At 35.9% G+C, this 13,154-nt stretch overlaps 1 protein-coding gene across 1 annotated transcript in view; it reads left to right on the top strand.

Annotated features, from left to right (window-relative positions):
• Nucleotides 1-13,154, top strand: part of LOC129234430 (dachshund homolog 1-like) — a 255,566-nt gene that overhangs the window by 174,508 nt on the left and 67,904 nt on the right. Inside the window, exons 5-6 of the mRNA XM_054868433.1 lie at nucleotides 11,539-11,624; nucleotides 12,661-12,834. Of these exons, the coding sequence (XP_054724408.1) occupies nucleotides 11,539-11,624; nucleotides 12,661-12,834 (260 nt within the window). The remainder of the gene's footprint in view (nucleotides 1-11,538; nucleotides 11,625-12,660; nucleotides 12,835-13,154) is intronic.

Here is a 13,154-nt window from a genome sequence, read left to right as displayed (position 1 = left end):
ACAAGAGAACGGGGCAACGACATGTTCTGTAATGAACACCTTAAGCTCTCGTGACACTCTTAATCCAAGCGACTCCAAAGTCTTTCGCTTCAGCTAATCACCAGCCCGGACAAGAATGATCCATATTTCCTGTTATATTCATACGCCACCGACAAACCGAGATATCCTTCTCCTGGAAAATTATTCTTCCAAAAGAGAAGTGGGGGTCCGTTTAAACACTTCCCCTCTCTCCCTTGTTGTTTTGTACCACACAGCTCATTAGCAACGAAATGAAAGTTTAATTAGAGATTGGATTGCTACAGAGAAGAATGGAACGCGTCTCTTGGCAGCAGCAAACTTCTTCGAGGGGAACAGTTTGGAGACGGTGATTTGATTTTAATTTCATCTGCGGTTGGCTTTAGATCGAAAGGATTGAGTGCGACTTCAATTATTGAGAACGATTCTGTTCAAACACTGTTAAAACTGCGGGTTGCAAGTAGCACCTTTTTTGGTGAAACGATGTAGCAGCAGCTCACCCCTTCAAGGGTTCCATTTAGCTCCCCATGGCACGCCCATAGCACCCTCAAAGGTGCCATTTGGTTCCGTATGGCACATTTTACCGAAGAGATGGCATAGGGTTCCATTCGGCACTCTTAAAGGAGCAATAGGGGGCTAAATGGCACCTTTAAGGAGGTGCCACTGAAGCTACAACGTTTCACCCTAAAAGAAGCCATATGCAAAATGCAGTTTTAACAGTGATGACGGTATTGGAAGCATCGAACATGGAAAGCTATTTGCTTTTCAGAATTCACCATTGTAGTAGTTGTTTTGTGCATGGTCGAAATGAAGATTCGGAATTCCAACGACCGCAAAATTGGGCGTAAAATAAATTCACTTCAAGAACCAAAACATTTCTTTGAGAAAAGTGAAGTGTATTTAAGCGTAAGAAAAGGCTATCACAAAAGCATTATTTGCTTTTTAGTTAGCATCAGAGATATCATCAGAGTTATCATCATTTTGCATTGCTTGGCTTGTGCACTATAGTAGACATGCTATTTTAAGTATATACAAACATCAGTTTACCCTTACTAGAATCTTCTTTTTGCTAGAGAATCATAAAGAGATTTATTATCTTGATAGCGGTGCTGAAAATAAGTTTTTTTTTCTTTCAGATCATTATTACAGTTTTAACCCCCTTTTATTATGGGGTAATATTATTTCCACATTTGAAGAGTGTATTTGGCGGTAAACTGCACTGTTAAAAGTGCAGGTTGCTCTTTTTAGGGTGACACAATGTAGCTCCCTATGGCACACCAATGGCACCTTCAAAGGTGCCAGTCGGTTTCGTATGGCACCCTATAGCACTCTAAGGGTGCCATTGACTCCCGCTGGCAACCTTAAGGCAGGCATAGGGGGGCAAAATGCCACCCTTAAGGGGGTGCTTCTGGTGCTACATCGTTTCACTCTAAAAGGTGTCATATGCATATGCAACCAGCAGTTTTAACTGTGTAGCTGAAACTTTAAATAGTTTACCTAACCATAGTGCACATGTGATAAAATAGCTTAATATTGCCTTTTGAAATTTGATTAATATGGAATTGTTTTAAAACTCTTGCGAGGATTTTTAAAATTAAATCTATGTGAAAGCTAAGGGTGAGTAATTGCCTCTGCTGACGATTACAAAGGGGAACAAACGTGCATGTTTCTCTGAAGTTGTACTAGGAAAATTAAATAAAATATGGAACGAATAAGCGCAATTTAGTTACAAGTAACCATGAAACTTCGCTGATCACTCTCTCAGTCAAAATTATTTTTCAGTGAATTCGTGCTGGAGCAGTTTCGTTTAAGTACAATGTCAGCAAATTTCGTGCCAGCACACAAAATGACACAAAAACTTAAATTGCCAATGACAAACGCTGTTTCAAGAGACACCTATTTCCACCAAGGTAGTAAATCTTGCAAATGATCCTTTTTATGCCGAATAGTGGTAGTATATGAACGAATAATTTGTCATTATGCTTGACATTCGTACATTTTTATAGCGCGTTATTCCAGAAGATCTTTTTTCTCCTTCGTTGAGATGACTTAAGAGAGAAAAATCGGCTCCGCCTCAAGTTTGATGTCATTGGTCACGAGCGAGTTCCTGTCAGCGGCCACGTGATAGATGAGCGAGTTCGGAATTTACTTCATTTCAATTTTCAGAATCGTGAATTCTGCTAGCGATCGTATTCTCAAAGACCCACACAAAGGGATCCCAAAATATTTTAGAGTTCAGAGTCTTTTTATCCCGTCCCCTTTTCAACCCTCCTGTGACTTTCTTTTTTTCTTTTTAGTTGCTTTATATTCTGTTACAGAATAAACCATTCAATGTGTATACTAATTTTTTTTTTGAACGGTTTCGAGTTTCAAAAGCAGAAGTCTCGAAAGCAAATATGGCCGAAGCTAAGATCGGATACTGCACTTCGCCCCTGATTAGGGCTCAGTCAATCTTGAGGGACCATAACTAAGCTGAAGCAGAAACAGTTAATAAAAAAGCCTAATATAGTTTTATTCTGGTAGCTGAAAATGTTTTTCACCTCAGAATATAAAATCGGCACTCATGGAACTTGTTGCAATTCAGAAACTTTTTCGCAAAAAAATTTTTTTTTTCACAGGAAACTACTCCTTGAAAGCCCGAAACGTTACCCGGAAGTAACCTGACGCTTCAGAATTTTTTTAGTGTAGAATAACTTCCAGGTAATATAATGTTGCTCATAGACCGTTGTTTTTCAAGTTTTCATCACATGATTTATCATCCCTTTTTGATTGAACTAAAACTTTTTAGCTTTTAAAGATTTGTTTTATTATCGACTCCTGTTTAGGCTGCCCCTCCCCCCAGTCTAGTTTGACATCTCTTTCAAAGGCTCAAACTTCATCTTGTAATTTCGGTTTCTTTTTAAGATTGAAGTATTTTTTTCGACGCTTGTCGGAATCGAATTATATTTAAAAAGGATTTTGCTCTTATCTTGAACCCATCGTCGTTTGTCTATACAACAGTTTCAAAATTTCGTTGCTGAAAATTTCGTTTTAGGGTAAAATTCTTCTTGTTCCGTTTGTACTCAAACTTTGTGGTCACTTTTTTTAGGGCTCGAAATTTATCTGCAAAATTTCTTAATTACTCAGATCGGTTCTTGATTCTAATCTTCCCCATTTGATGGTTTAAACATCGTTTTTCAACAACTTAATGCTATCGATTTTAGTGTGAAAATATTATTCGCGACATTTTTTCATGGATTATAAAATGTTGCGCTTTCCCACTTTTTATACATTATTTTTTCAAAGTTAATTTTTCTTTATTGCGAAAAATGCTATCATATAGTTCAATGAGCGCTACACAAAGACTTGTATAAAAAGAAAGAGAAGTAAAAGTTTTGAATAACCGTCATCCTTTCAGTAAAAAAATTAGGGACGGAAAAAGACAATTTACTTTTTTTAATGAAAGCATATTGGTTGAATAGTTTTTAAATCAAATAAGAGCATTTAACCGCAATGCGTCAGTTGAAAGGAAAAACTCTTTAGATAGTAGGGAAATGTGGTGCAAAGGGAAATAGTTACGATGATGTACCTGTTTCAAAATGAACGAACTGGAAATTTGTTCGAAAATTACAGTTTTTAACCACGATTATTTCAGTAAAAAGGTCAGAAATTTTGTTTGTCTTAGCCGAGACTTTCAATTTAATGAACGTATTATGCATGAAAATTTTGATGTAATTAAATAGCAAAACAAGCTTAACAAACAAAATGTTCGTTTTAGGCGTGATTTCGTTTTAAACGTGATTGTATTAAGAGAGTTCAACTGTATATGGGCACATGGGTAATTGATTGACATTTTTAAAGCAAAATAATACGTATTTTGTAATGTTCAAAGCAAAATATACAATGCAAACAATATTTTCTCGTAGAATATTATATTTTTTAGGCTGAGTTCAATGGTGTAGTTAAATTTCCAAAATAAATTTTGGAAGATTTAAAAAAAAAAAAAAACCGTTAAAATCATGGTAATTGACTGTCATACTTCTTTTGAAAATTTCAGTCAGTTACCATGTTTTTAATAAATATTTAAAAATAATCCAAAATGTATTTCGAGAATTCATCTACACCATCAAACTCAGCTCAAAAAATACAATATTCAAGGGCAAAAGATTTTTTTGTACAAGATATATTTTGCGTTGAATGTTACAAAATACGTATTGTTTTGCTTCAAAAATGTCCGCCATTTACCCGTGGAATTACCCATATATATATATATATATATATATATATATATATATATATATATATATATATATATATATATATATATATATATATATATATATATATATATATAATTAAATAAATGAGCGTTAAGAAATCAACTGCAACTGAAACTCTAACAACGAATCATCATTTTTAAAAAAGCATAAGTTCATTTAAATGATGAGCTCATTTAAGTCTTCTTTACGCATTTGTTAATCAAGATTTACATTTTACCGTTTATTAAAAAAAAAAAACCTAATATATAACATTAATTTTTAACTAAGTAGTGTGAAATTGTATCATTCTGCTGACATTATTCTTCGAGTTTCTGTACTCCTATTCGAAATTACGTGCCGTCCTTATCGTTAAGCGACACATTTATACTTTTAAATTCATAACTCCCAGATTTATCCACGGCGAAATCTTTCATTTAAAAGTAACGACCGTTAAATCCAACTAACCTTATCAGCAGCAACAGTTAAACCGAAAAAGTCGTGAATTAGATAGTGCCTTGAAAAAAAAAAAAAAAAAAGAAAGACCAGCTCACCAACTTAAGCTAAAGATTAGGCAATGAGAAATCGAGATATTTATTCTAATTTCGGAAACCACATTAAAGAGATTTTCTTCTTCGCAATGCTAAAACGACTTAGCTCGAATATTTATTGCACTCTGTTCCAGAATTTACATTTGAAAGATTATTTTCATAATGACTTTAATCATATGGGTGTTTTTTTCCGTTTAATTTTGAAAGTTTTTTTCCCTCTCTCCTTACCTTTTGCTGAACGAATTCTCGAAAATGAATATATATAACCCGCTCTTTTTAATTCGTTCATTCATTTATTTCACTGTCTTACTCCCTCCCTCACCGTGTAATTAGAACACTGCTAAAAAGCGAGCACAAAACATGAGGAAGAAGAGGGAAAAAAGGATTTTCTCAGCGAGGAGCGGGGGGGGGGAGTAAAATAAAGCGGGAATTAACAAGGGGTGGGTAAAAAACAGACCGAACAAAATCTGAGTTACAAAATTTCCGTCAAGGGGAAGGGAGGATGCATTTAGAATTCGAGAAAGCGATAATCACGGACGGACGGACAGTTGTTCCTCGGAGGGCGAGCTTTTCTATTTGGCCAAAAGGGAGTTCTAAGAATGCAAAGATGAGAGGCTGGTGGGGAAATTATTATTCAAATCCAGGGGCCCATTTGCCTTTCGCTTTGTCTTAATGAATATGCATTTCCGTGAAAGGGTTATGCACAGGGGAGGGTGCTTTTTTTGTTTACTTTTTTTTTTTTGCTGAAGAGGAGGAATGTTCTTTCTGTGGCACATCTAAAAAAGTTTAACAGAAAATTTCAACAAAAGAAAGAGGAAGAAATATATATATGTGTGTGTGTGTATGTGTGTAAAAATATGAGGAACAGGTAAGAATGTTCCGTAAAAAAGGGGGGGGGAGGGAGGTACCGTAAAATAAAAAATACTTAATATGAAGAGCTAGAAATACTAATCTGGAAAAATGATATATGTCACAGTACTTTGGGGGGAAAATAAGGAATTTAAAAAATGTACTAAGCACGAAATACAAGAAATGACGCAGTACTCAGTACAAATAATTGGAAATAAAGGTTTACTAATTTCGAAGAGTAATCAGAAACAATGCATTAAATATAAAGAAATAGAAATAGTGAAGTACTACGTACAAACAGTGCGAAATAACAAAGTACGAAAAATTATAAATGCAAATTAGACACATATTTTTTTGTACAAACAATTAGAAATCACAAAGTACTATCCTCAATTAATTGAAAATCACAACTATTAGTTAAATCGCGTGATAAGAGACAAAGTACAAAGCAGTATAAATAACTGTCTACTACGCATAAACGGAAAATAGAAATAAGAAAGCATTTTTTTGGAAGAATTACAAAAAAAAAAAAAAAAATATTATGGACAAAAAATAAGAAGTTGCCTAGTGCGAAAACATAACAATTTAGAACATAAATGAGTAATACACTGGTGTGCAAAAATTAAGGACGATGTCGAAAAATCAGCATATCAGCTGAACGAAGAGGCAGAGCGGACAGAAAGACCAATCAGGAGATTAAGTAAGGTGATGTATGGCAGCACATGCGCAGATATGCAGGCAAACGTAATGGGGGCGTGTCTGAGTAGTATAAAGCATGTTGTTGGTGTAAGATCAGTATTCTGGCAAAGCAAAGAGATTGCACGCCGTATAGCAGTTAAAATCACACCGAGTTGCTGCCTCAGCGAGAAATGGCGAATAATCAATCTGTTAGACGACATCTGGATGCTTTTACTCGTGGTCGAATCATTGGGAAGTTGGAGGAAGGTCGCAGTGTGACAAGTGTGGCTGCAGAGTTCGGAATTGCTCACAGCATCGCTTCACGACTTTGGAGACAATTTCAAACTACAGGAACAGCTATCCGGGGGTTCAGTAGTGGTCGTCCACGAGGAACCATACCCGCAGATGACCGGTATATTGTCTTACAGGCCAGAAGAAACAGGCGGCAGACAGCGGGAGAAATCGCTAGACACACGACACAGGCGACTGGACGACCGATATCGCTTTTTACCGTGGCCAGAAGACTCCACGGTGGTGGTCTGTTTGCACGACGCCCTATACGGTGTGTACCTCTAACGCTTGCCCATCGGAGAAGGCGTTCTCTGTGGTGCCAGGAATACTGGCATTGGAGAGACAATGAATGGGGACGAGTACTCTTTACAGATGAGAGCAGATTCAGTCTGAGTAGCGAACCTCATCGCATACTCATCTGGAGAGAGCGGGGAAGCAGCAATCATCCCTCGAACATCATTGAAAGGGACAGGTATGGAAGTCGCGGTGTTCTCGTTTGGGGAGGCATCATGCTTGGTAGTCGTACAGACCTTCACATCTTCGACGCAGGTTCAGTCAACGGGACCCGTTATTGTAACGAGATTCTTCTTCCATATCTGCGTCTTTTTAGAGGCGCTATGGGTCCGCAGTTCCTTTTCATGGAAGACAATGCACCATATCATCGCACATTAGCTGCCGAACAGCTCTTAGAAAGTGAGGATATTGAATGTATGGATTGGCCGGCACGATCTCCGGATCTCAATCCCATCGAGAATGTATGGGATTTTCTAGGCAGACGCTTGGTAGCTCGTACCTTACCACCAGTAACGATTCGGGAGCTTCGATTGGCGCAAGACGAATGGGCAGCAATGCCTCAACAACTCATTGACACCCTCATTCTCAGCATGGGCAGACGCTGTGAAACCTGCCTAGCAGTCGGGGGAGATCATATGCCTACTAAACACCGGATGTTTCTTGCTGGACACCCATCACAGGGATGTTTCGGCCTTCAGTCGCATTGCGCTCCATGCTACTTTTTCAATAAAGCTTCTTTTTATCCCTCTGATTTCTCTTTTAGTAAGTGTTGCTTACATTACACATGTCCTTACGTATTGGGGATATTACGGTATTAAATGTGTTGATTTGGAAAGCTTTTGTACAAAGTTATATTGAAAAAACCGTCTCGTCCTTAATTTTTGCACACCAGTGTATACAGACGTAGAAAATTCTGAAAAATATAGTTCTTTTTTTACAGTAGAAATAATTTTAAAATCTCATTGACAACAACTAAATTTGAGAAGGAAATTTTACAGAAAGAAAATCCCTTTCAGATAGTTTGCAGATGTAAAAACAGGTATCTCTTGATTGACTTTTGTGAATATATCTTTTGCAATTTTTGTAAAGAATAATACAATAGTAGATTTGTATACTTTCCTTGTAAATGTACACTTTTACGAAACATAAGGTAAAATTCGCAGAAATAGTGAACCGAAACTTTTAAATTTTTTTACCCTCCGTTCACAAACCCTTCCCATGATAGGGTCAATACCACGACCTTTGTGTTATTGGAACGGCACTCTTACAAACTGAGGTAATCGGTCTCCATCTCCGGATGCTATGCATTATAGCAATGCGCAATAAAGTATCAAAATAAATTAAAATAGTTTCCTCTATTAAGTTAAAATATTTTTTTAAATTGTGCTGTTGTTTATTATTATAAAAATAATGTTTTGTATTCTGATTTTAACAATAACACAGTTTGAGTTCAGAATCCTGCAATTTTTTTAGATTAGCTATTCATGGAAATTTCGATAAAAACTCCTACTGTAGAAAACAAGTCATCAAAACGATATTTTGGGGTGCACGGAGATTCGAACTCACTACCTTCGCATTATTAGCACGATGGTCTAATCAACTGAACCAATCGTTCGAGGATGCTTACGTTAAAACAGTGCCTAATAAACTCAAAATAAATAAATTTTCTTCTATAAAACAACCAAAATGGGAATTGATCACTTCTATGTGTACAAAAGTGGTGGAAGAAAGATTTTTGAAATGATGCCTTACTTATGAAGTTTGTTAAACTATTACGGAAGTTATGGCGCTCCCACTAAAAAAGAAACATCTTTGAGAAATAATAAATGTGATAATAATAAGAAAATAAAAATTACATTTAAAAACTTGCAGTAGAAACTGATAAACCATACTCTTAAACAAATATCGGTTAAAAGTGGAAAAAATACAATTGAGAAAATATTTTAGTTTTGAAATCATATCGCAATATGAATGTCTTGAAATAAAGTTTAATAATGATGAACGAGTCTGAATGATGAATTTAGACCTGATTGACTTGAATTCATCGAGAGACAAGATACATGAATACTCATTACCAAAAAATTGCATCGAATGTTTCAGCTTTCTTATTTTCCATTAGAGAAATTCCGAATTCGAATGCCATTCGAAACGAATCAATCATTTCGGAAAAAGACAGACACTCGACGGCAGACGCAAAAGGGATTTCTGCCCGAAAATCCTCTCGTTACTAGTGCGTATCGCTCGCTCTCCCCCCAATCGCAATCAGCGATGAAGAAGACAAAAAAGCAACTCGAGTCGAGAAACTCTTGAAAAGAGAAGCTGCGCGTGAAGAACTGTAGATAATTAACACAGATACCAGACTCGGCTGTTGCAAAACCAGAAAGGGAAAGGGCACTAATTCCGCCTCTAATTTATTTTTAAAAACAAACGGCCCCTCGGATTGACGTCTGAATTACCGAAACCTCATTGTTGGCTGAAAAAGACAAACGGTGAGATTGGATATCAGAGCGATACCGGTGGAACAAAAGAGGAGCAGCGTTTATCAGTCGTCGTCCCCCCCCCCTCCCATGCACGCACTCTCACTAGCTCTTTTCAAGAGTTCAAGTGAAATAAGTAGAAAACGATTCTATTTCGTCTTGTTTCTTAATTGGTTAATGATTACTTTGAAAAATTTACATTTCTAGAACATTTCGCTGGTTTTAAACATATATGTGGTAGTCAGGAAGGAGTAAAAAATTGTCTTTGCGTGAAATAAGAAATATCTAAAACGACATTAGATGCACAAAAAACAGCGAGAATTGCCGACATGTTTCGGGGTTACAAGAAACTTGTTTTTTGTTGCAAAGGATTGTTTTCGAAAGTCAATAACCTCAAATCTTTTCCATTAAAAATAACGTTTCTTATAACCCATTGACCCCAAATGCTTATAGCTATTTTTAAAATCTAACATTGTTTTTTATTCTGAATATGTGGCGGTTTAACATTTGCATGTTTTAAATATTTTTCTCGAAGTTGTGCAATTTTTTGAGACTTAGTGAGTGCGACGGCCGTAGGCCACACATTACGTTAGTTGGAATATTGCATTCGGATGGAGAAATAATAAAAGTGCAAATAGCAAATTAATAACAGAAATACAAACGTAAATTGATATATAATATTAATTTGATGTAGTTAAGAGTCATCAGCAGTAAAAACTCCATGCTATGGTTAGAAAAAAAATATTGAAACTATGGGCTAAAAGAAAAATGTTTAAGTTCCAAGTATCCGCCTATCAGAATTTCATTAGGCCAACACACCAACTGCTAACCTGTAGGCGAATGAGCGGGAACTTAGTCTAAAATTATAGCTGGGGGTTTCGTCTATGTTATTAGAAGCCGTTATCAATAACAGCACTCCTTCGAGCCTATCTTACCTAAAATTCCGATTGTAATAAAATCAAATCCGATGACAGCATGTCCAAGTTCAATTCCAGTCATGATAAAATAAAAAGGTAAGCCTAAAAAATGTTAATACCTTTCCTCCCGGTTCAACTTGGAACAGGTAAACAGTTATACAATTGTGTCGTACCGAAAAAGAATACCATATTAGTTCTGCGGAATGTCATAGGAGCTTATTTAATTAATCCTTACCTTTCGAGAAAATGAAAGGTAATTTAAAATCCTTATGAAAGTTTCCAAATGCTTCAAAGTATGTTCGTGCGAAGTTTTGAATCATCTTGTGTCGTTCGACTACAACTAAAATATCTCAAACCGGAAAGGTAGGATCAGAGCTAAAAATATGTTTTTAAAATTACGTTTACAGCAATTTCATTAATCACTAAATTCCTGTAACCGTTTCAGCTTCGAAAGAGGTTTGTTTCTGTTTCATTAAGTAGAAATGGAAATGAGGGTGTTAATGGAAATCGCTTAGCGAATTCTTAATTTTTCAAACTTCTGTTGATTGACCAAGCGAAAACGAATTCAATCGAGGTATTTGCATTTGCCTGCTTGTTAATTTGTTACGACCAATCGCTTTAGCAAACCAAACTTTCTTCTAATATATTGTAAATACAATTCTAATTTGAAACTAGGTAAGAATAAGTTGCTTACCCATTTAGGCTCGGTTGCTGTTGTTCTTCGCTAAAGAATAACTAAATTCCCTGTGTGTTGAATTATGTGGACGAACAGAAATATTTCTATCATGACAGCACGTGTATTACAATGATCACACACACATAACTATGTACACCTTGCTACAAATATATTTACAAGATTAACTTATTTTCATGATAACATATAACACTTCGTCCGACGCTCAACAGTTCGGTTTTTGTTTTCAGTTCGCTAAGTCTGGTTACGAGAGTTCTTTTCTAGTAGGAGCTAGTTTAGCGCCTTCTACGCGCGGTCGCGATAATCGCAATGCTTAATTTCTTCCAATTTGGAGTAAACGCTGCTCAAGTCATTAAAAACGTTTATCTTTTGAAATAAAATATCAGAATTCTTCATCGTTTAACAATGCAATTTTACCAATTCTGCAATCATATTAAGCTATCCTATTTTATTCACAGAGATTAAAATGTTTGACAAAGTATTTAGACTTCATTCTTCATTTTCAATATTTATTCACTCTTTTCTTTATTTTTCCAGATTAAGGGATGATCGCTTAGAACCATCTGATGTTAAAGACCGAATATATTATGAAGTCTCCCGACAGAAAGACAGTTATGTTAACGGTGAGTTTAAAAGTTTTTTTTTTATATGAAATAATTAGAATATTGTAATAATATTTTAACTACCCTTGTTTAGATTCCACCTTTTCGATCTGTTGCAATTAATTTTTCATTTTTTGTATACTTTAGAAAATTCTTACGCAGTTATAGAAAGCTGATAAACGGAGAATATCATAACAGTTCATCCACAAAGTGATATCACATTTTGAGAGGGGTTTGTGAAATTGTGAGTTTGTGCCGGGGAGGGGATAACAAGAATTGTGATATCACACATTTTTTATAACAGTATGTGTATGGAAAATGGCGTGACATGTGACAAGAGGAGAGTAGTGAGTAAGGGAAAGTGTGACAGGGGGGGGGTCGAAAGAGTTTGAAAAAAGTGCGATATCATTTATTGAGAGTTTCTAAATTGAACCAAAAGGGGTAATTTATTTTTTAGCTGTGCTGAAGAATAAAATAAAATAAATAAATGAATAAAAACCTACAGTTGCCAATTTGAATAATTGAGACACTTAACTCAGCGTCTCCATGCAATTCATCTCACTTTTCTCATGACCTTGATTATCAATCTATCAATCACAGGAAGAAAAATTTTAAAGTACTGTAAGGTTTGGATAAAATGTAAGTCATTTAGAACTGACAAATTTACCTGTAGAACGCCAACGAAATAATAGAAAAGACATTTCATTTTATGAACGAACAAATGTGACATCGAAGCCAACATTCATGGCGAACATTCCTATTCCACTGATTATTGTGTACATTGAATGTATACCGAATTTAGTGTTGCCGCTCAAAGGAAATTTCAAACACACACACACACACACACACACACACACACAAAAAAAAAATATCTTCGTTACACCCAGTAAAATATACTGTATTGATATTTCAAGGTTTTTTCAGATACAGACACCCCACTAAAATCCGATTAGTCAAATGATTTTCAAACTGTCCGGATAATCCCTACACGGATCATTGAAAGTTCAAAGTTACAGCATACAACACGAAGTTTAATGCTCATGTGATCTTATTTCAGGCACGGGAGTCGGCAGCGGTCACAGTCCTGTTCTCAACCTCTCCCAGAATAGTAGCAGGGGCGGCGGAGGAGGGGGCGGCCTCCATGCAGCAGAAAACAGCGGCAGCGAGGGCGCCTACAACGATGGGGCGGACGATGACTACAGCGACGATGACGACGACGACAGAGATCAAGGTGAGCTTGATGGATATTCCCATGTCAATCAGATACGGGTCATTCCATGTCAAGTGTGATCCAAAGTTTTTTCACTCACATTTTTGTATTTCTTTGAAATTTGGCTCATTAATTGTACCTTTCGCGGTAATCAAACGTCAAAAATTTTAGATTTTTAACGCTTTTATTTTTTTATTTATGAGACTTTGATTTTTAGAAAAACCCTCTGTTTTTCATGGATGCTTGAACATAAAATGGACGATAACTCAAAACCAAATATAGACAAAAATATTTGAAAAAAAAAGAAATTTAAAGTACATTAGTTGCTGTTTAATATGATA

Source organism: Uloborus diversus, chromosome 1 (assembly GCF_026930045.1).
Source record: "Uloborus diversus isolate 005 chromosome 1, Udiv.v.3.1, whole genome shotgun sequence".
NCBI lineage: Eukaryota > Metazoa > Arthropoda > Arachnida > Araneae > Uloboridae > Uloborus > Uloborus diversus.
The sequence above is the reverse complement of the archived record's forward strand: the minus strand, read 5'-3'. Positions and strand labels throughout refer to the sequence as shown.